The 23,464-nt window shown below is 42.3% G+C and overlaps 1 protein-coding gene across 2 annotated transcripts; it reads right to left on the reverse strand.

Annotated features, from left to right (window-relative positions):
* Positions 1 to 285: 285 nt before the first annotated feature.
* Positions 286 to 16,384, reverse strand: LOC308377357 (PHD finger protein 20-like). 2 transcript variants are annotated; one of them, XM_080853975.1, is made up of 18 exons: positions 16,307 to 16,384; positions 14,079 to 14,179; positions 13,520 to 13,691; positions 13,105 to 13,189; positions 12,920 to 12,996; positions 12,367 to 12,826; positions 11,412 to 11,555; positions 10,471 to 10,530; positions 10,103 to 10,345; positions 9,783 to 9,938; positions 9,534 to 9,641; positions 8,550 to 8,675; positions 8,076 to 8,254; positions 7,588 to 7,687; positions 7,013 to 7,208; positions 6,222 to 6,672; positions 829 to 1,036; positions 286 to 618 (listed from the first exon to the last, which is right to left on the reverse strand). In XM_080853975.1, the coding sequence occupies exons 2-18, from the start codon at positions 14,159 to 14,161 to the stop codon at positions 473 to 475; spliced, it is 2,994 nt and encodes a 997-aa protein (XP_080710101.1). In that variant the 5' UTR covers positions 14,162 to 14,179; positions 16,307 to 16,384; the 3' UTR covers positions 286 to 472. The 2 variants fall into 2 exon arrangements, with proteins under 2 accessions (XP_080710101.1, XP_080710102.1); XM_080853976.1 differs by lacking the exon at positions 8,550 to 8,675.
* Positions 16,385 to 23,464: the final 7,080 nt, after the last annotated feature.

The raw sequence follows: 23,464 nt of genomic DNA on the forward strand, positions 1-23,464 counted from the left end.
TATTTTACAAGACATGTGGAGTGACTATGAGAGAGAGGACACCCTATGACACACATAAAAAGGTCATCGCTAAAACAAGGCTTTGTGCTCCACGTTTTCTTGCTTGCATTACATGTTTGCAGCCCTCTGTTGCATCTCAAGTCTGCAAGAAAAGCAGTAAAGGACACTAGAACGCCTCCATTACCGGGGGGGGGGGGGGGGGGGGGGGGGGGGGGGGTGGTGGTGTTATGGGGGAAGGCATAAGCCAAAATTACAATGTTTCTCTGATCCTGTCATCACCCCCGTATCTGCCCATTAACATTTCTGCTCAACAGAAAGCCCAAGGGACTGTTTCTATTCTCTGCAGGGCTGCAAATGGATGCCTTTCGTTGTGTGGTTATTATTTTTCATCATTATTATTATTATTATTAGCTGTGGAGTGCCAGTCCGCTTTCTTGGGTGCTCCATTGGCACCCTGTGAGGTGTGGTGCCATCATGTGGACGAGGAACAGACTGCAATCTGCTGCACGGTGCCTAAGTCGGTCAGGAGCTCCTTGATGCGGTGCTTGAGCTGAGGTAGGCGGGCCAGCGGGTCAGGGGGCTCCAGCTCGCCTGTGAAATCCAGCCAGCTCTCCAGCACTACAGAGAAGATGACAACCAGAGAATGCTTCAAAACAGAACAAAGTAACAGAGCAAGATGGTACTTTTCTCAAACGTTTTGTCTGTCAAGGCACTCTTCACTATCTCTCTTATTTCAGAAGGGCAGCTAATGTGAATGATTTATTACAAAAATAACTAGCCATTCATCAAAATAATGGTAAATGGACTGAAATGGATCAGACCCCTTACCATCCAGCTCCCTCTCGATGAGGTCCATCCGGTGGGTGACCTCGTCCTGCACGGCATCGATGTGGTCCAGCAGGTTGAGCTGCCACTGCTGCTGCAGCACCAGGTCAGGGTCTGGGTCGACGTTGTCCTCCGAGTCCTCCACCTTCACCTCAGGCTCTCCGCCCCCCTCCATCTCTCTGTTCTGCAGCTTCCTACTCCACTCCAGCTCCTGACAGCACAATCCCAGCAGGCGTTTGTATTTTATTTAGATCAGTGGATGGTTTATTCTGTGTTATTTTGTCTGTCATAAGAACACAGCCACAGACATGACAGGCATCTATATAAACTATAGACCCTTTTATGACCTACGTCATAAACGTTAAGCGCACACATTCTGGAGGCAAAAAAGCGGCAATTTTAGCCATAGTTAGTGACAGTGCAAGAGGATTTTGGAGAGATAAAGCTAAGGATTTCTTCGTCTCGGTTTCTTCGTTAAAAAAATGCCATCTTGTTGTGTTGTGGGATGCCAAAACAGGTCAACAAAAAAAAAAGGTCTCAATTTCTACCGCATTCCTTCGGGGAAAAGACTGTTTAATGCAAACAGGCGTAGATTGTGGCTTCAAGCTATAAAACGAGTGGACTGGACTGGAAACATCATTAAAAATGCACGCATATGTGGGTCACATTTTATATCCGGTAAGTGAATTTTGTTTATGTTAGCTGACTTGAAATTGTGTTAGTTAAATCTGAGATAACTTAGTTGGCCAAAACAGCTCCCTAGATAGCTAATGTTATCCATATCTAACTTATATTAGCCTTGCAATTTTAGGTTAACTTATCTAACCATATCTACGATATCTAACCATTAACGTTAGCTAACCGTTAATGTTAGCTAGTTCATAGTACATTCATCTATTCATTTCATACAATGATACAATGCATACAATGATCGTGGGTTGAGTCTGAGTTAATTTACTCTTAGGAGAAGCCTCAATTAACTACGAAAGCTCCGACATTGTCCCTTCGCCAGAGACCTGAAGCTAAATTGGAGAGGTAAGGCATGTTTGCTCTTGATAAGTTAGCAGCCAACAGTGCCTGCAACCTAGAGCAGGTGATGTTAACTTATGGCATCAAAGCTAGCTATCCAAGGTAACATCGCCTGCTCTGTATTGCAAGCTTTGAGAGAAATGGCAGTCAGTAGTTACCTCTATTATGTGCAATCTAATCTTACAGATTTTCAAAGGAATAAACTGCTATCTGAGAGATCTGTTAAATCTCCTTCCCTATTGACTACAGATCTTTGCCCTGGTGAGAACACCCTTTTCAATTCAATCAAACATGTAAAATGTACTTGTGCTACTCATTATTTGTGTTTTACATGTGTTGTCAGTAAAACTTATAATTCCTGTCTTCACATTAATGTCTTACAGTTGAAGATGAGCCCCATTGGAAGAGGATGCCATGTGCCCAAAGAAAGATTATGACAATCTGAGGCACATGTATGAACAGATTCAGGTTGAATAGTCCTTTTTCCATCAAAAAGATAATGCGCATCAAAAGTTAGTGCGACATATGTGATGGAAAAAGGGTTATATCGCTCTAACGCCGATTTTGTCGCACTAAGTTAATTCGCTCTGCAGAGGTGGTTTTGGGGAAGTTCTAGCGACATAAAAGTAATGGAAAACGGTTGAAGCGATATAGAATGTTGCGCATGCGCATTGACAACGAGAGTTAAACTAGTGTCCTCTAGTAGTGGGTTTTAGGAAGAGACATTAACTAATTTAGATTTAAAATATGGCACAAAAATAAACATTTAAAAGATATCTGCCGAGATAGGTGCTAATTATACTGTAGCATGGTAGAGATTTGCAGCTCAAGTGAGTAGGTAAACATTGTAAGCTAGAGTTCACTAGCTAGTTATAGCTGGCGGAGCTACTGTTATATCCAGCAGCTGATTATGGAAGCTATCACCGTCTGTCTGCAGGCTCGCGAGGCTCACTTACTCACCACCAAACAGAGCAGGGCGCTTGCCATCACAGTCTCAAACAGGCTAATAACTAATTTGAAGACGACATACACATGCATGCCGTCGTCTTAAACTTGAACACAAGGAAAATGCATCTGGCAGAAATGAAAAAAGCCATTGTCCTACCATATTTATTGTAGATGTATTTATCTCAAAAGCACGTTAAGCTAAAAGCACAAGACTTCTTCTGACTTTATGACCTGTCAAATTGATCTATTATGCGGTTGGCTCTAGCCTAGTGGTGTGGTGGTGAAGTGAGTCATGCTGCCTTCATGAGCATAAGGTAGGCTACGGTCTGGCTATGTCCCGTGGCATGGTATCCTCAGGGGATCCTGCTGAGAGATCGCTGGTTCAAAAGCAGGATGTGAACTATATGAGTTGCACTGGAAACGTGGACGTGCAATGCCCCTGTCATAGTGGCAGACAAACGTTTGCCTTTAAATGAAATTATCTTCCCATATATTTGAACAGCCATTCGAGAAACAACTGTCTGGCATTTTACTTCCTAAGTCAGACAATTTAAAAGCGGAGATATTAAACCATTCCAGACTTAATTATTCCACACATTTTTGAACCAATGCGATTACTCGTTTCAGCCACCCCTGCCCCCCCCCCCCCCCCCCCCCCCGCAAACTCCGCCGCTGCACTTGAGCGATGTCGCTGCCACATCTGCGGCGATGGGCGCCGAGGTAACGCCAGGCAGGCCTCGACCAGGCTCAGCAGTTCCATCCTTCTTGCCCTCATCCTTCGCCGCAATACTATGATAGCTGTGATCAGCTGACATATTACCATTAAACATTGTAGGCTGGCCATTCGGTTCTCCATTATAAATACTAGTATGAAGTAGGCTATACTCGATCAGGAAACATCTATAAAAGTATGTGATCAAGCAATAGCTTGCGCTGACAACGAATCGACCTCAGTCTTACTCATCACTCCTGGTTGAGTGAAATATGAATTCGGGCTAGTATGGAGTTCAACATTAGTGTTAAGAAAGTTTAATTTAAATCACTGTACGTATTGAAGTGCAGCAAAAAAGAGCCTAGGCTCGCGAACATCGGTCCCTCCCTGCGCTGCTGTAACCGTCCCAGAAGGTTCTATTTCGCTACATTGTTGATGGAAAATCATCTAGAGGGTCAGAAAAATGCGCTTTAACACGGGGCATTGTGACACAATTTTAATTCGCTACAATCATTCTGTCGATGGAAAACCGTTTAGGCGCTTCTTATGTCGCTACAAATTAATTCGCTTTAAGATTTAATTCGCTTGAAAATCTGATGGAAAAAGGACTTATGTGAGCCTGCACCAAGAGTTTGGTGAAATCCAAGATGAAAACAAGAAGCTAATAGAAGAGCTTCAGAGCAACAAGTATTCTTACCACTCAGTCAGAAATAACAGTGTACAGTTTCTTTTCCTCACAGGAATAACTACTATAATCTTTGACTGGTTATTGAAAAAACTAAAAGGCAATGTAGAAAAGTTTACTGAAATACGTACCCTGGGAGATCACCTACTGATTGTGCTTATGAAACTATATTGGGTCTCACTAACACTGACATAGCATTTAGGTTTAAAGTATCGAACAGCACAATATCATGCAGAACCTGGTTACCTTCTATGGCTAAAGTGTTGAAACCACTTATAAAGTGGCCAAGTCAGACTGCTCTTTTAAAGAACATGCCCAAAAGTGCACAGAGATTTTTATTGACAGACCTAGTAACTTGACTGCCCAGGCCCAGACATGGTCTATAAACACCACAATACAGTTAAGTATTTAGTTGGCATTACACCCGCCGGGGCCATATCCTTTCTATCCCCAGGTTCGGGTGGCCGGGTGTCAGACAAGAAGATTACCAATCAATGGGATTTTTAGATATTTTGGAGCCTACAGATGACATTTTAGCTGATAGGGGCTTTTTAATTAGAGAAGAGCTTGCCACGTATGGTGCCACCCTGCTTATTCCAAATTTCACCGAAGGAAAAAGACAACTACCAGCTAATGAGGTTGACACATCAAGACAACTTTCACTTGTAAGAATTCACATAGAAAGAGTTAGTGGCCGGTGGAAGAATTTTAAAATCTTAGAATCGGTCATTCCAGTGTCACAAGTTGACCTCCTAGATGATATAGTGAATGTGTGTGGTGCCCTCACAAATCTCTGCAAGTCTGTTGTTTCCAAATGATATAAAATGTACTGTGTTTGCTGATAAATGTAATCCACAAATGATATTCAGACAAATAAATGACTATGTACTATACTGTCTTTATTAAATTAAAAGTATTTGAACCTTGTCTTAAGATAATGCTTTTTTACCTCTCTCACGGCTTTCTTTAAATTTGCACACAGCCGTAGTGGAAGTGGCTGTCACATTGGACACAGTGAATCATTTTACCATAGTCTGGCTTTTCACACTGTATGCAGGCTTGTGTTGTTTTACATGCTCCTGATGTACAAGATGCCCTCTCTGTCCTCCCCATCCTAACATAGAGCTCAATCTTTAACAGCACTGCTGCTGCATGGCTGCAACAAGACCCTATAGCCTGCAATGTCAGATAAAAAAAATTGTACAAGACAAAAACGAGTATACTAAATGTGGCTATCATAACAAATATAAGTTGTATTGTAGCATAAATAAGAGTTACAAGGCTTTTATTGTTAGATGCCAAATAGCCTGGAAAATGTTTAAAACCTCAAGAATAGGTTTGGGCTTGGACGTACAGGAGACTTAAAAGAGTGTAAGTATTAGCGGGGGGGGGGGGGGTGGGGTGGGGGGGGGCTTCTCACCCCTCATTCGCTAACATTTCAGTTGTGTCTCCTGGTTGCAATGGTTATGTAGTTCCTACACGTAAACCTTGACGATGAAACGTTTATGATAAGGTCGACTTACTCTGCCATGCATGTGCAATTTAACGTGAAGCGGTAGCGTTGGTGGGTTTGTTGATAAAAACACATGGTTTATACATTATTGTCTTTGTTCCTTGTCATTGGCTTGGTAGCACCTCAGATTTTAGGACGCAGAAATCATCATTGAGGTCGCAGTACTTAATATCCTGGAGTGGACATGCCCGCAGACAACGTAGTTATAGGCATCGAGTGACTTGAATGATCGTAATGTATCTTTTGTGTAAACACTGGGTTTTTCTATTAAGTATGTATAAATATCTGTCCATTTTGATGGGTCAACTATCCAATCCGTGATCGAATATGGATCGGGAAGTTGGATTCCATAACTTAATGTCAATTTATTAACGTAACTTCCGAGATCATTAGGATAAAGCGAACGCAGGTATGAACTTAAGCCATTTATTTTGCCCCCAGAATGCGTGCGCAACCTAGAACGCTGAGCATTGTTTACCAACGACGAAAGGGTCTATAAGCACACTCACTTTGGCATTGCTGTCGTCCTCTTCCTTTACACTGATGGCCATCTGAGTCTTGGACCAGTCGCGGCCCAGTGCCTCGCCGGCGTACCTCTGCTCCAACTCCAGCAGGTCCTCGGTGCTGCGCAGGCTGTCCTCTAGCTCCGAGCCACCGCGCGTCTCCACCACCAGGCGCTGCTCCACAGCCGGGTAGTAGGTGCGAGGCTTCTGGTAGCAGTGTTCACTGCTTATGTAGGAGTCCTGGAAGGAGGCCACAAGACCCGGCTTGTCCTGGGAGGATGCTTCCCATCTTCCGTGGCTCTCTGGGTCGGCGGATGTCCTGTTGTAGGGGTCTGTGGATGACGGGGACGGGGAGGGAGCGGCCGATTCTGGCTCCGACGGCCCTAACTTCTTCTTGGAGTGCTCGGCCTGCCTCCAGGGCTGGCGCCACAGCTTCAGGTCAGGGTGTGCCTGGGCCCTGAAGGGTGAGTGTGGGTTAATGCTTAGCAACAATAGGATCCCCCTCATAACACTTGAAAAAATGAACACCCCTATGTACTCGAGCCAAACATGGGAAACAAAATCCACAAAACACAAGGGAGGAAAACGAGGGTTTGACCGCCATTGTAAATAACAATCAACTTCAATTTACATCTACACTCACTGACCACATCCACAACCACTTCACATCACAAAAAATCTATAATTAAATTCAATACATGACCCTCTTAACCACTGATCCCCTGACCATGTTCAAGACAGAACCACCCCAGCAAATGAGCAAGTTTAGCTCCAACAGGGAAGCAGCTGGCACTCACTGGAGTATGCTCATCTTCAGCTGCAGGCCGCTCAGAACCTCAAAGACGCGCTGCACGTCCCCCAGCAGCTGGTGTGTGGCTGTGATCTTCTTGCCGTTCTGGTGGGAGTAGTTCTCGCCCAGGAAGGACAGACCGTACATCTGGCCAGAGTTGAGCCAGTCCCGGTCGTACCAGTACCTCCGGCTCTGCCTCTGAGCTGCACACAGCATGAACACACACAGAAAATCACAAATATAATTAACTAGCTCTTTTAATTAGCATCTGGTTTCTCCGCAGTGCCACTAAATCCCATGAGTACCCAGTGATGAAAGTGTTAACCTACTAACTGTAAATAACATTGGACTGAATATGAGATTCAGTTACAAATCAAAGCATTTACAAGAAATATGTAACGGTATTTATATTACAGTACTGAGGTCCGTAACATTGGTCTGTTAGCTGTCTTTTTATGTCCGTCACGAAGCTCAACAGAACACAAGCTCTAGTCTAGTAGAAAACCCATATGAACAACCACCTGAGAAAACACAGAGCCCATGAAGCACCGCCCCTCTCCCCCCGACCAGATGCACACTCACCAGGGGGGTCTCTGCAGATGTAGCAGGAGTATGTGTCAGGCACACTGTCCTCCATGAGCCCCATACACGTCCCATGCTGCCAGCAGAAACACTCCTCACACTACAACACACACACACACACACACACACACAAAAGAAAAGACTGTCAGAGGAGGCCACAGTCTTACTAGCTGAAACAACAACAACTTGCTATGCACATGCAATCTTGAGTTTGCATTTAAAAACACACTTCACACACGACATTACGCACTACTCTGAGGACAAAGGTTTTACAGCCCTTTTATGTGAATTTTTCACTTTAGCATTGATTTCAGTTATATTTAAGTATAACTTAAATTTCCAAAAGCCTGCAACCTTTAACATTGTGAACCGCATTTACCAGACCATATTGTCAAAGTCAAATTCCTACAGTACATTTCTGTCTGGCTTTTGTTCTACTAGTTGATCTACACGAGCGCATAGAGCTCATACTACAGATGTCGCCAGACCTGGATCATGAAGTCGTTCTCCTCCTGCACCTCACACACACAGCGCACAATCTCTGCTCCATGAGGCTCCACAACCACACCCTGCTCGGCGAGGGGTGTGGTCAGGTCAAGCTCCGCCTCCAGCTCGTCCTCACTCCACGTGGGGCTGTCAGTTGACCAATCACTGGCACTGTCTTCACCTAGAACAATGGCAGCCAAATACATGGTTCATTACAGGAGTCACAGATATTCTCACAATTACTTCAAAGTCTGTGAATTTGCAAAGCTTAAAGCAGGAAACAGACAGACATGCAACGTTAGAAGCAGTGGTCAAGGAAGTGACCGAGTTGAACGAGGCTACACATGAATTCTGAGAAGTTGAGGAGAAGAGAGACCAAACTAGAGACACACAGACAGAAGAACTAAAGACAGGCGGTTACAACAACAGGAACAGTTACAAGGAGAAGTAAAAACATTTCTCGTCTCAGTACCCACCATTGAGCATCGTCTGTGTGTGGGGTTCCGAGTTGTTGTGTTTGTGGGAGAGGGGTAATTTGAGGGCCAAATTCAGAGTGCAGTGAGGAGCATTTAAGCCAATGTTCTCCTCACTGCTGCTATAGTCTGTCAGGGATGGAAGCAGATTGCGCACAAGCATTAGGAGATGTGCAAACCAAGCCAGAGCTGCAGCTCTGATTTCTACGAATCGACAAAGACAGGGTCAGCTGCTGAAGACAAAGAACAACTAGTGCACTTAACACAAAGAATGCTGGGAGGAGCCTCTATGGCTCACTTAGGCCATCATATGACTGGGGTTCTTTTAGTAAGACACAGGAGGAGGTTTAAGCCACAGATCTCAGAGACAACCAGGAAAGGAATGGACTCTGGCCAGAAAATGCTAACTCCAAATAAAGCATTTGAATTGTATGTATAGCAGCTGCAGTAGTCAAGACTCTATGTTTGATGTCTACATGTAATAACTAAACTAATGCTTAATGTTTAATGCAACAGTTTGCCACTTTTAGAGTCAGTTTTAATGAGCAACTACTTTTGGCATCCTCTTCAAATGATTTTCTAGAGAATATGGTCATGTGAAAGATAAACACACCTGGCATTCAGGCTATGAACTATGTCGTTCTGTGTATCGCAAAAACATGCCTGTCAGCCTGTTAGAAAGCTTCAGTGCCAACTTGGCTGCGGGTGGTGATGGCACGGCGTGGGCATGCTTTTTTTTTGCCAGGGAGCTCACTAGTTTTAGACAAAAACTCCATTCTCTCTCGCTTCTTTAAGACCTATCCATTTTCAAACTCATAGGAACAGACTTATCTGTCCTACTCAGCTACCAGTTCTTGAGAGGCAGAAGACAAGGCGGACATGAATGGAAATCTGAGCATCTAAGCAGCCGGTCCTATGAGGGCCTAAGATGGAGGAAAGCAGCAGAGCATACAGCAGAAACCATACACATCATCCACAGTTCCTTACCTGACTTTGACCTCATCATCCTCTTCTTCCTCTTCTTCTTTTTCTTCAATTTGATCCGTAGGAAGTCCTTCTGCCTTTTCTCTCTCAACCTCTCCTTTTCATGTTCGCCTAATTCAAAACACATAAACGAGTTCCCAATTCATTCATTACACATTTACTACGACACAAAAAAGTACAGTATATTTCACGGTTGTTAACTCAAATGTATTTCATGGAGGTATCTACTGAAGTAAATGTAATATGCTCAACCTATTTCCATGGCATTGCCATCTGGATCAGTTGACTTGCGGTTCATCTGCTGGTTTTCCTTGCTCTTCTCGCTGTTAGGCAACCGTTGTCGGTGCTCCCCGTTGGCAACAGGGGGCAACAGTGGGTGGCCTGACTTGCTGTCACTCAGAGGGGAGTCTGCAGACACAGCGAAACAAGGCATGCTATAAATAATCATGAACAATATATGAAACCTGTACATATGGTTAACATGGATATGAAAACATGAAACACTCAGAGGACCAAAAAAATGTAAACATTCGGAATGGCGTCACTGCGGCTCAAAGCGAAGAAACACTCACGTAAAGAGACTGTGCGCCGTCGCCGTGGTGTCTCCATGCCAACAGCCTGTTTCTCAGACGCGCGTGTCTGGATGCTGCGCTGTAGGCTGAGCTCGCTCTCAGCGTGGTAGTACTTCATGTGGTAGTGCAGGAGGGAGGCCTTGCGGAAAGACTTCAGGCAGCCCGCCACTTTACACTTGAAGGGGTTATGGTCCAACTCAATGGACAGGATTGGTGGTGGCTGGTTTTTAATGACCCTATACACTACACAACATAGAAGAACAGGTGATTAGATTTAGAAAGTCTTAATGTTAGCTTTATGGTAGTTATTTAGTGTTGAGTGGATGTGTGTGTATGAAGCATATAGACGTGTGTAATCTTATACGCACGTGGTTCTCTGCTGTATTTGTTTGTGGCCGGTAGATGGACTTGTTGTCTGACGAGGGTGGCTAAACAGAAAGAATTCAATACATGTATAAATAGATAGATTAACTACAGCTTCCTGTAACCACTGGTGCCATACTCCGTCATGAGTCATGGCCATCAACAGGTCGGGGCGTATCAGTATCAGACAATAAAAGTCAATCAAAGTGTTTTGCATCAAGCAACTGGATACGGCTTCCTATGACAAGTGTGCCTTGTGTGGAAATGGTATAATAAGGGATTCAAGATCACAAATGTAATTGCACATCTATCTATAAATCCAGAAATCTCTGTGTGTGTCTGTCTGTCTGTCTGTCTGTCTGTCAGTCTGTCTAGGGCGTATCTCCCTGACGTTAGTTACGTTAGTTATGAGATTTCGCATGTAGCTTACGCATGTCATGAACCTGTGCATCCTTGATTTTGAAGATTTCTGAATTCATAGTTCGCGACATATTTGTATTTTATCGTTTGCCGTAGGCACTATGGGTAGTGAGGCACTATGGGTAGTGTAGTAATTCAGAGAAAGAGGGGCGGACCGACGTGAATGATGTCATAGTCATAGAACAGTCGTCGTCATAGATGTTACCCCAGCTGATGCGTATGGGCCTGGCATGTAACCAACTCTCATTACCAGGTTAAGTAGTATATTGTAGTTTGATGTATTTGTATAAGAGTTAGCTTTCTATTCAACGTTGCTGGTTAGCCTAGACCAGTGACCATGCGTTCATGCATCTACTGACGCAATGAGAGAGGTTTTCCGATGTGCAAATATGTCTTGCTATTACACTACCCAACAGCTACAGACACTACAGAATGCATAATTCCTACGGGCACTGCACTAGTTTTTATAACTATGGAACACAGCACTGGTGATAAGCTACAGGTAATTATGTCCATGGACACCTACCCAGATCAGGTGCAGGCACGGCCCCTGCCTCAGGCTTTGGGGTCTCTGATGGGCTGACTAGGCCTTTGTGCTCTTTACTGATTACCTCCGAACCTGCTGGGACGGACTCTGATCTGGTTAGTTTCTGGACTCGACAGCTTCGGTCTGAGGAAGAGAGTTTTAAATCACTTTAGACTTCAATTTTCAAAGTAACATTTAATAGCCCTTATTTCCATAGGCTAAAAACAACATTTACTGTATGGTTGCACAATATGTTTGAATACTATTGTCATGAATATGTAAAAATGCATCAACATACTCCTTTGTGAACAAAACAATTACAAAAGTATTTGTCCCCGTCTTGTGCCTGTGTGCTGTACTTTGCATGACTACAACAGTGCCAAATGAAGCAAAGCACAGAAAAGAAGCAACTTTCCTGGAGGGCAGGTTACACAGTGGCATAGAGTTAGATTGATGGTTTCATTCAAAGTGAATGAAGGAGAGTCAGCAAGATCGTTGACCTGTGCTTGTGTCCCTCCTGTTCCTCTTGGGAGGCTGGGTCTGTCCAAGGGACGTTCTCCTCTTCCTGAGCTCAGGGACGCTGGCCTTGCTCTGGCCCTCTTTCTCTGCGAGTAAGAGAAGCCATTGCCTCAGCATGACTCTGCTTAGCCCCATATGTTAGCTTGGCAGTGAACGGAACCTAAAGTGGTTACTTAACTTCAGCAGTGCATTGCCTCTACGCTTTCCCTTCTCAGTTCAGTCTCTCGTTTCTTCATGTTTGCTTTCTATTCAACTGACGCTTCCCTGAGGCTACCTCTGGCTTTGCTTTCTCTGACCTGTTCAATATTCTGTGGTGTGAGACATTTATGCTGTGGAACTATATCAGATTCCCAATAAGTTATGGACATTGTGAAATCCTTCATCAACAAAGGCTTAGGGTTGTTCTCAAACTAACATTCAGACAGCGCTGGTTTACCTTCGGTCAGGCTTCTCCTGGTCCTTTTGGCTAGTCCAGGGTTTTCTCCTGAGGTCTCCTCATTCATCTCCTCCTTCTCCTTCTCCTCGGCGGTCTTTTCGCTGCCCCTCTGCCGTTTACTTTTCTCCTGTGGTGATTCCGTGTGGAGCCCATCTCCATTCACCATTGCCATCTTCTCATCAGGATCCTGTCCCTCGGCTTGGCCGTCTAACCGCATCTCTTCATCTCCGTTGGACAACTTCTCTGCTTCCTTATTCTGGGTTCCGTTTAGCAGTTTGATACCATCGTCCTTCATTCTCTTGACGTCCTCCTCATCATCGTCCATCTCACTCTCTCCATCATGGTCAGACGTGCTGTGTCGGGATCCGTTCATTCGCCCGCTTCCATTCGGTTTGGGTCTCCAGTCTTTGCCATTCGGCGCTGTCCTCCTCCCCTGCTGGCCGGACCTTCCAGAATTTCTCTGTGTAGTAAAGCAAAATATATTAGTCAAATACAGGTTTTCCTAGGCACACATATTACTTAAGTACTAACCAAACTACTGAGAACTTCTTACCTCCTTTTGAAAAGGTTTCACTTTGATGCCCTTGACAGTCTTCACCACTCCATCAAAAAACTTGACCGTGTAGGAGCCTAGGATGAAGGCAGTACGCATCAGGCAAAGAAGTTGTTTCAACTCATAGCTACAAACAACTAAGGCATTCTCATACGGCTGAAGACTGTCATTTTACAGGTGCTTACCATCTTTGTTAACTGAGCGAACCTTGGCTGGATAGTAGCGACAATCTGACCAGCTGGCCAAAACTTTCTGATTAACTTGAAAACCCTGCAAAAGTAAACATTCTGATCAAGTCTGTTCTACTGTTGATACAGTGCAAACGTGACACATGGGAATATTCCACATTATCATAAAACCAGTGGATAAGCGTTTAGACCACAATACATTTAGTTTCAGACCAAAACATTAAGTTCAAACTGAATGTGTTGAGCAGGAGGAATGGGATTTCAATGCCAGTGTGACCTGTACCTAGATGTTCAATTCCTGTAAATCTGTCAGTCAGTCCTGTTCCCAGTACTCACACCTGGTCAATTCACTTGTCTCAGAAATCCTGCCCTATAAATACTTTAGGGGTAAACTTGATCACATAACACTCACCATTCCTTGACGGTTCTCCTGAAGGCCTTGTCTCCTTAACCGGACCCGTTCCATGGGTCTCAGGTAAGGGCTGTTCCAATCAAACCACTCATCATAGCGATGGCTCCACTGCTTGTAGTGAATCAGCACTTTCTCATCTTCATAATCTATCTTCTCTATGTTGGCTGCATACCTGTGGAGAAGGACATACTCTCTGTTATACCATTACAGCAACACATAGTGAAGAAAGATTGTATCCACAATACAAATGACAAGAGACAATATACGCCCAGTGCCCACTATATTGATATCTTATGGAGAGCCAACTCTGAATATAAAATAACCAAAAGCATCTAACAGGACCCCATAAAAGATTGATTTTCAGCCTAAAATACTGTTTAAATATCAATTAGGTCTGAACCAGGGCTTAACACAGATGATGCTTTCTCTCAGTTTTAAAATGGATGAATTGGGCTCGGGGCATTGGCAGCTGCATCAGAGCAGGCTTAAATAGCTTTTTGTTCCAAACGGAAGGAAGGACTGGGTGGGTGGGGGGGTTGGGCTTGAGGAAATCACTAACCAGTTCTTTAGGCTGTCGCGAGCCTCCAGCTGCTCTCCCACCTCGAAAGTGATCCCTCGTCTATGTGGAGGCGTCTTCGTCATTCTGCTCACATTCACCACCTGCAGGACAGGGCATTCATCAGGACCCAGTAAAACACAGGGCACGATAAAACACGCCATGTTAAAGGACGTTATCAATCGAGCTGTTGTTCTAGCGTAGGAAAATGAGAGGATAAAAGTTGAGTTGTAGGTCCTGATGTGAATACACTGCTCTATCAACAGCAATTAATCAGAGAACATGTTTAACTTATATTAAAACAGTCAATACATGCATATGCTTAAGGGTCTTAAGACACTGCAACAACAGCTAAACATTTAAAACCCTCTAAGAGCTCATGAGTGGATGATTGTTTAAGCATTCAATGACCTTATTTAAGCTTTGGCTGTTTATGACAGTGTCATATGAGCAGGTTATAACACCATGTCTTGGCTGTACTCTTCAGCACCTACTTGTGGTACAGTCAGGTTATTGTAAACAGCATCATGCCTGTAAGCTACTATCTGATCTGATTACAACCTCCACTTGTAGTCCCCAGTTACAGACCAGCAAAACGAGGTGTGTGTGTGTGTGTGTGTGTGTGTGGGGGGGGGGGGGGGGGGGTTGATATGGGGAGGACAGCTTACAATTCACCACTACCAGTGTAAACTGTAAAAAGTGTCACAAAAGGACCAAAATGAAGTTGAGTTATTCACCTAATGAACGGCTAGTACTTTAACTAGATGTATAGATCCTTGTGCATGTACCAAACTGACTATATTTGATACATTGGCTATATATTATCTATACAAGATATAACACACACCTTTGCCTTATTACTTTCTTATAATGTTCATAATTCAGTGCCCACTAAACGTAGCAGTATTTGCTCTGATTTTCTATAATATGTCGCACTGTTCTGAATAAATACATGAGCAGGCTTCATATATTGCGTTTACATTTTCAAAGGAGCAATACATAAAAGTTATAAATCGTGTGCATCATAAAACAGACATTGGAGAATCTTCGAAGCCGATGGTTTCATAACTGACTCCGGTTTTATCCAATCAGATTTAGCTTGCACTCACGATGTATTCACTATTTCACCACTCTCGTGTACAGTCACGTTCTAAGCTATTCTATGCATTTTCTTGTTCGCTGCTATATGTAAACAGAACATATATTTTTGATTTTAATGAAAGAATTCACTTTTCGCCCGCTTTAAGATCCACGCATAGAGTTCAATGGCACGCATCGGAGATATGCCGTGACGCAAATGGCGCGCAATACGCTTCCTCCTCGTTGTTTACCTTGTCAATATTGTTAGCCGATTACAAAGACAATATCCGACGGAAGTTTTAAATACAAGATGTAGCTACAGTACGCAGTGGGAAAAAAATACCAAGCCTTGCTACTTGAGTATATACCGCACAACATGTGGAAAGCGCGAGTAATTTTGATAACTCACCACATTTGCTTGCAAGCTCAGCAACGTGGGTGCAACGTTTTCGGCAACAGACTGCTAACATTGGGCTAAGTCTATATTGACTTCACGTTGAAAGTCATTGTCTGGTTCTAAAATAGTCTGTTAATTTATCGTACAGTCACACATGTGCTGACGTTTCTGAAGGCTTTTGGACAAAAATGCATTTTGTTATGTGTTACATGACAAATCATCTGCTATGCTAGTTTATTTATGCTAGTCTTCACATTGTTCACTTCTCAACCGCGAGGGCTTCTGATTTCATGAAAGCTGATTGGTCAAACCCCCTGACAGCTAGTGATTTAAGCAATTTCATTGGCTGAAATGGTTGTCTGTCACCGTTGGCTAAACTGGGGCCTCTGTCTCGGCCTGCTGCTAGAGGCACCGTGATACCGTAATAACTGTTAGCGAACACAGGACACTAACTTAACTGAAAAGTCGCCGAATCTTCTAGAATGAACGTTACGTACACCCCACGCACAAACAGAAAGAGTAAAATTACATTTCATGCAAGCTGCTGGAAAACGTATTTTAGGAGATTTTGTTTCCCATTGTAACATGAAAATCGTAATAGCATCATTAGTGGAAGCATGCTTCTCAGCAAGTTTCATTTCCACACAACCATCATCACTAGCAAAATGATTTCGAATAAAAACTTAAACTTCTGAATAGACCATATCCAGACCGGAGATTAGCGTGCTTCATTAGTAAATAAAATGCCATCTACCTTTCAGTCGTGAAATCCTCGTGGGTGACGTATATGACAACTGCTGAGAGTCCTTCAAGTGGTAGCGGTGCCTCGAGTAGGTAACCCACGCAGTTTGTTTTCTCCTGCGAGCTCGATGGAGTGCAAGGCCCGCTGTTACGGGGTGGCGCTAAACTGCGCTTGCGCTGCTCCAAGACAAGCGCTCTCTAAGGAAGAGCGATGTTGTTTCACTTGAATACGTGTACAGTTTGGTTTCATTCCTCGCGGCCTTACTGCTTGCTCTCCTTATAAAATAAAAATGGCAAACTTTGAGTCAGCGAATGATGTTTTAGGAGAGTGGGACCAGGAATCGTCAGTATTTGTATTTAGAAGTAATTGTATTTAAGTAGCCGACATGTATTAATATATTTGTGAAATTATCAAACGTATTTTTTAATTTGTTGGATGGGCCAACAAAAAAGATTCTGTTTTTTTATATCAAAATAGTAGTGTCCAGCAGTTTCTACATTCTAAAAATACTTTCCCCAAAACTATACACATGATGTCACGTGTATCTTTGGAAATAGAGTGTTGTGCATGAACGCGTTCATTGAACATGTTCATTTCAACGAGAACGATGAACTGAACGCAACTTAATTAGAAATAATGAATTTGAACGGTGAACACGTTCATATTATCTGGGTCCGGTGCAACTGAGGTCTAGCTAAAACGTTACGGAATGTTTTCCTTCTACTGAGGAAAGACGCTGTCTCAATCGAATGCTTGCAACCTGTCATTGCTCAGTAGGCCTATCTGTTAAAAAGGCCATAGTAATTATTGCCAAGACAGAGCATGTTTCGGTAAATGACCATATTTGGTTATTGCGTTGGTCATGTGATAGTGTTTTGATTTCTCCTCACGGCTTATTTAGATGGCGTGGCAGTTAACTTCGGGAATATTTTCACATAACTAGAAAATGCATTTCCTGAAGGAAATACCAGTGCATGAAATGCAAAGGTTAAGAAAGGAAGAAGAAAAGAAAGAAGAGTGAAAGAAGAAAGGAAAGAAGAGTGGAAGAAGGAAAGAAGAGTGAAGAAAGGAAAGAAGAGTGGAAGAAGGAAAGAAGAAAGGAAAGAAGAGTGAAAGAAGGAAAGAAGAAAGGAAAGAAGAGTGGATGAAGGAAAGATGAAAAGAAAGAAGAGTGAAAGAAGGAAAGAAGAGTATAAGAAGGAAAGAAGAGTGAAGAAAGGAAAGAAAAGTGGAAGAAGGAAAGAAGAGTGGATGAAGGAAAAAAGAAAAGAAAGAAGAGTGAAAGAAGGAAAGAAGAGTGTAAGAAGGAAAGAAGAGTGAAGAAAGGAAAGAAAAGTGGAAGAAGGAAAGAAGAGTGGATGAAAGAAAAAAGAAAGGCAAGAAGAGTGGAAGAAGGAAAGAAAAATGGAAGAAGAAAATAAGAAAGGAAAGAAGAGTGAACAAGAGTGGCTCTGGATGAAGAGATAAAGAGAGAGTGAAAATATTGAAAAAAGGAGATAAAAATGGAGTGAAGAAGAGAGATTGAGTGTGAGAGAAAGTTGACTGAGAGAGAAAGATGGAGAGATGGAGAAAAAAAAATTGAGAATGGATGGTGTCTTAATGTTCCTAGTTACAGTTAAATTGAGAGGGACAGAGAGAGAAGAGGTTCCTTGGATTTGGCACAGGTGTCAGTAAAGCACAGGTGCAAGCCAGTTTAAAGACCCTATTATGATGTCATAATGGCCCAATGTAAGTCAATGGGAGAAATTTATATTTGTTTTTCTTTAATATCTTAAAAAGTATAAAGTTTAGAAAAGTGAAAAATACATAGCATAAGTGTCGTTTACAAGACCTACGCGACAAAGTTTGAATGAAGTTTCTACGTTAAGCGGTTCGGGCTGAATTAATCGCAGAAAAAGGTAACAAGAACTAGAAAATGCATTTCCTGAAGGAAATACCAGTGCATGAAATGCAAAAGTTAGGACAGGAAGAAGAAAAGAAAGAAGAGTGAAAGAAGGAAAGAAGAAAGGATAGAAGAGTGAAGAAAGTAGAGAAGAGAGGATGAAGGAAAGAAGAGTGAAAGAAGGAAAGAAGAAAGGATAGAAGAGTGAAGAAAGTAGAGAAGAGAGGATGAAGGAAAGAAGAGTGAAAGAAGGAAAGAAGAAAAGAAAGAAGAGTGAAGAAAGGAAAGAAGAGTGGAAGAAGAAAAGAAAGAAGAGTGAAGAAAGGAAAGAAGAAAGGATAGAAGAGTGAAGAAAGTAGAGAAGAGAGGATGAAGGAAAGAAGAGTGAAAGAAGGAAAGAAGAAAAGAAAGAAGAGTGAAGAAAGGAAAGAAGAGTGGAAGAAGAAAAGAAAGAAGAGTGAAGAAAGGAAAGAAGAGTGAAAGAAGGAAATAATAGTTGAAGAAGGAAAGAAGAAAAGGAAAGAAGAGTGAAAGAAGGAAAGAAGAAAGGAGAGTGAAGAAAGGAAAGAAAAGTGAAAGAAGGAAAGAAGAGTGGAAGAAGGAAAGATGAGTGGAAGAAGGAAAGAAGAGTGAAAGAGAAAAAGAGAGTGAAAATATTGAAAAAAGGAGATAAAAATGGAGTGAAGAAGAGAGATTGAGTGTGAGAGAAAGTAGACTGAGAGGGATAGAGAGAAAGATGGAGAGATGGAGAGAAAAAAAGTAGAGAATGGAAGGTGTCTTAATGTTCCTAGTTACAGTTAAATTGAGAGGGACAGAGAAGAGGTTCCTTTGATTTGGCGCAGCTGTCAGTGAAGCACAGGTGCAAGCCAGTTTAAAGACCCTATTATGATGTCATAATGGCCCAATGTAAGTCAATGGGAAAATTTCGATTCGTTTTTATTTAATATCTTAAAAAGTATAAAGTTTAGAAAAGTGAAAAATACATAGCATAAATGTCCTTTACAAGACCTACACGACAAAGTTTGAATGAAGTTTCTACGTTAAGCGGTTTGGGCTGAATTAATCGCAGAAAAAGGTAACAAGAATAAGAAGAAGAAGAAGAAGAAGAAGAAGAAGAAGAAGAAGCCTAGGAATAACAATACAGGGCATTTCATGCACTGTAATAAGAAGAAGAAGAAGCCTAGGAATAACAATACAGGGCATTTCATGCACTGTAGGCTTGTTATTCCAAGGAACCTCTTCTCTGTCCCTCTCAATTTAACTGTAACTAGGAACATTAAGACACCTTCCATTCTCTACTTTTTTTTCTCTCCATCTCTCCATCTTTCTCTCTATCCCTCTCAGTCTACTTTCTCTCACACTCAATCTCTCTTCTTCACTCCATTTTTATCTCCGTTTTTCAATATTTTCACTCTCTTTTTCTCTTTATCCAGAGCCACTCTTGTTCACTCTTCTTTCCTTTCTTCTTCCACTCTTCTTTCCTTCTTTCACTTTTCTTTACTTTCTTCTTTCCTTCTTTCACGCTTCTTTCTTTCTTCAACTATTCTTTCCTTCTTTCACTCTTCTTTCCTTTCTTCACTCTTCTTCCCTTTCTTCACTCTTCTTTCTTTTCTTCTTTCCTTCTTCCACTCTTCTTTCCATCTTCCACTCTTCTTTCTTTTCTTCTTCCTTTCTTAACTTTTGCATTTCATGCACTGGTATTTCCTTCAGGAAATGCATTTTCTAGTTGAACGTTGCACTTTGTCGAAGTTGTGTGCGTCCATGTATCCTATATGTAAGTTTGACTTTGTAGCCTACCTTGTCATTATGTGTTTGTTATAGTTTAGCTTGCTCATAATTGTTACGAGCCCTGTCACTTAATTAATCCAGCATGATGGTTAATGGTAGTGTTCGTGAACTGGCTTAGCATGAACTCGCTTAGCATAAACTGCTAATGTACAAATTACATGTTACAGCTGGGTTTACCTTTACTAACTTTTGAGAGGTCTTTCATTAAGTGTACATGCTCTATCTTAGATTAAGCCAGTGAAGGTGAGTGATTCTCATGCCTGATATATACAGCCGTGGAAAAAATTAAGAGACCACTTCAAAATTATCAGTTTCTCTGGTTTTACTATTTATTGGTATGTGTTAAAGTAAAATGTAAATTTTTGTTTTATTCTATAACCTACTGGCAACATTCCTACCAAAATTCAAATAAAAATATTGTCATTTAGATCATTTATTTGCAGAAAAATGACAATTGGTCAAAATAGCAAAAAAGATGCAGTGTCTTCAGATCTCGAATAATGCAAAGAAAACAAGCTCATATTCATTTTTAAACTACACAATACTAATGCTTTAACTTAGGAAGAGTTCAGAAATCAATATTTGGTGGAATAACCTTGATTTAAAATCACAACTTTCATGTGTCTTGGCATGCTCTCCACCAGTCTTTCACATTGCCGTTGGGTGACTTTATGCTACTCCTGGCGCAAGAATTCAAGCAGCTCGGCTTCTTTTCATGGCTTGTGACCATCCATCTTCCTCTTGATCACATTTCAGAGGTTTTTTTATGGGATTCAGGTCTCGAAATTGGGCTGGCCATGACAGGGTCCTGATCTGGTGATACTCCATCCACACCTTTACTGGCCTGGCTGTGTGGCATGGAGCATTGCCCTGCTGGAAAAAACACTTCTCAGAGTTGGGGAACATTGTCAGAGCAAAAGGAAGGAAGTTTTTCTTCCGGGACAACGTTGTACTTTGCCTGGCTGAGGTTTGTAAAAGACCATAAGGATTGAACCAAAGCCGACTGGAGGGTCTCCTAGTTCGTCTTCTCTGATGAGTCCAATTTCACAGTAGGTGCAAGACTCTGTGGCTTGTAGGCCTCTCCAGGTCTCCGTCTAACCATCAGACAACCATGTGTTGGGCAAAGCTGAAAATTGGACTCATCAGAGAAGACGAACTAGGAGACCCTCCAGTCCGCTTTGGTTCAATCCTTATGGTCTTTTACAAACCTCAGCCGGCCCCACGCAGCTCGCAAAGACGGTGATTGGCCTGCTAACCACAGCCTTTCATGAGTCCCACGTTTCCGGTTTCATAGCATACTATTCTTTTTTAGACCCAGAATTTTTTTCTTAATCATGAATAGCCTGAAGACCGTCTCACAAGCCTTTTCTTGTGGATTATGAACAAACATAACAGAAGAGGTCCGAAGACATGAACTCCTTTACAAACCCTCTTTAAACAGGGACCGCAAATTTATGGAGAGACTATCCCATTCTCACAGGAGACATCACCCGGGATTGTTTTGGAGAGCACCCGCTAATTCACCAAACAAATACTTTAATATTCAATTTCCACCACTTGTTAGTCATGTCATCCATTCATATTGACGTGAATCAATCAATTGCAGACGTGAGGCATGCGCGAGTTTGATAGAATGAGCCCGGTCTGCTCATATACAAAAGATAACATTAAGGTGGAGTTAACTTGCTGCCAACACCATTGTATTACAAGCACTGACAACATACCCTCATGATGAGAAGGTACACTTGGAAATTTCTCTCGCCGTTTACCTTTCACCTTTGAATAATGTAACTCATCAACACATCGTTTTAAAGAGCTGTAGCCATCATTAAAATATGTGTCAATAAACAAACTTTTGCATCATGTGATCTGTCTTTTTCGCCACTGGTAGCCTATTGAATTGCCAACCTTTGTATTTTGTGTAACACATGTACATGTATTCATAACATCAAGCTTTTCGCCCACTACACGTTCCGGTAAGTTTATTTTCCTCTTTCCTTTGTCCTGCTGCGATGCGACGCGACCGAGTTCCATCGCTTTGAGTGGGCGTGTACTGTCTCTGACGTGTGCAAAACATGGCAGGTGACGGTTCCAAATATGGTGTGTGTGAACGTCCACATGAAAAGTACTTCCGGTTACAGTGATTTAAGAAAAGTTGGAATGGAATTCTCATGTTTTTATTGACCAATGTAATTATCTCCCGCTTGTTGTTTGTTCTTGTTGTGAATACAATATTTCTTTCTACCAATCTCATTGTCTCCCGCTTGATGATCGTTCGATTTATGAATACAATATTTTTTTCTTCCAATCTTATTATCTCCCACTCCCGCTTTACGCTCCCGCTCCTATAGTTCTCTTTCAGGTCCAATAAAAAAGTATAAATATGTAACTTTTAATCATTGTTGTGTATTCACCATGGATGGATTTTTGCAACTCGCCACTTGCGCTCTATTTATTCGGAGGAGGAGAAAGCAGCGAACACAGCGACACCGATTTTGGGTGCACCCCATACACCAGTCCCGCAAGACCTACGGGGAGTATCACCGTTTGGTGATGGAGCTACGCCTGGATGCTGTTTTATTTCAGCAGTATTTTAGGCTGAATATAGAGCAGTTTGACACACTGCTCACTAGAGTGGGTCCATTGATTTTTTTAAAGGACGACGTCTCGTGAGCCAATTGGGCCACCCGAACGACTTGCCATCTGCCTCCGGTAAGCATTTGTACTATACCCCTTTTATTTCATGTAAACACAGTAAACAGTTTTTCAAGTTTTTAATTTAATTACATTTTTAATTTCATGTTTAATGTTTAAACCTAAATTGTCAGCTCTAAATGAGTCATGAGATTTAGACTGATTACACTGTCTCTTGCAGGTACCTGGCCACAGGTGACTCATTTAGAGTCATCGGCTATAGCTACCGTCACCGCTGGACTGGGCATAGGGCATGGCGGGCATTTGCCCGGTGGCCTGAAGCCTTTTATTATTTTTTTTTATTCATGCCAAACTCGCGTCTAACGTAGCAGGCCACGTTAACTTCAATGCAGGCCACATTAACGTCAATTCAAGTTAAACAGGCGGGTCTGCCCGCGGGCCCTGGCCTTCAGGTACTCTAGCTAAAGTTTTCAGCGCTAACCTCTTTAGTTAAGGAGTCAGGTGTCTCGACAACTATTTACACTCCTATAATACCGTACGTATCTTCGTCATGTTGGGTATTATTTTTGCAAAAAAAATTGTAGCAATTTAGAACAACAGCACATGATGAACCTACATACACTGAATAAACAATAAAGAAAAACGATTCAATGAAACGAATAAGTTATTTTCTTTGGTATTTTGTCATTCAGAATTTCAGATTTGCAATGGGGATTTCTGGGTAACACTGTTAGTTTAACACTGTTAATGGACCAGATCATTTAAATATTCGTCTCGCGAGAAAGGTAACTGAGTGACATTAAGGCTGCTAACTGTCAATAGCAAAGGAGCAAGACTGCTATACC

The sequence above is a fragment of the Sprattus sprattus genome (assembly GCF_963457725.1).
Source record: "Sprattus sprattus genome assembly, chromosome: 16".
Lineage (NCBI taxonomy): Eukaryota > Metazoa > Chordata > Actinopteri > Clupeiformes > Clupeidae > Sprattus > Sprattus sprattus.

Bases quoted from the DNA above. Each gene is read 5' to 3' on its own strand.
- LOC308377357 (XM_080853975.1), bottom strand. From the start codon at position 14,161: ATGACGAAGACGCCTCCACATAGACGAGGGATCACTTTCGAGGTGGGA. The intron at 10,531-11,411 runs GTAGGTGTCCAT...CTTTCTGTTTAG, and splicing joins CGTGCCTGCACCTGATCTGG to CCACCCTCGTCAGACAACAA. The intron at 8,676-9,533 runs GTAAGGAACTGT...CATCCCTGACAG, and splicing joins GATGATGAGGTCAAAGTCAG to ACTATAGCAGCAGTGAGGAG.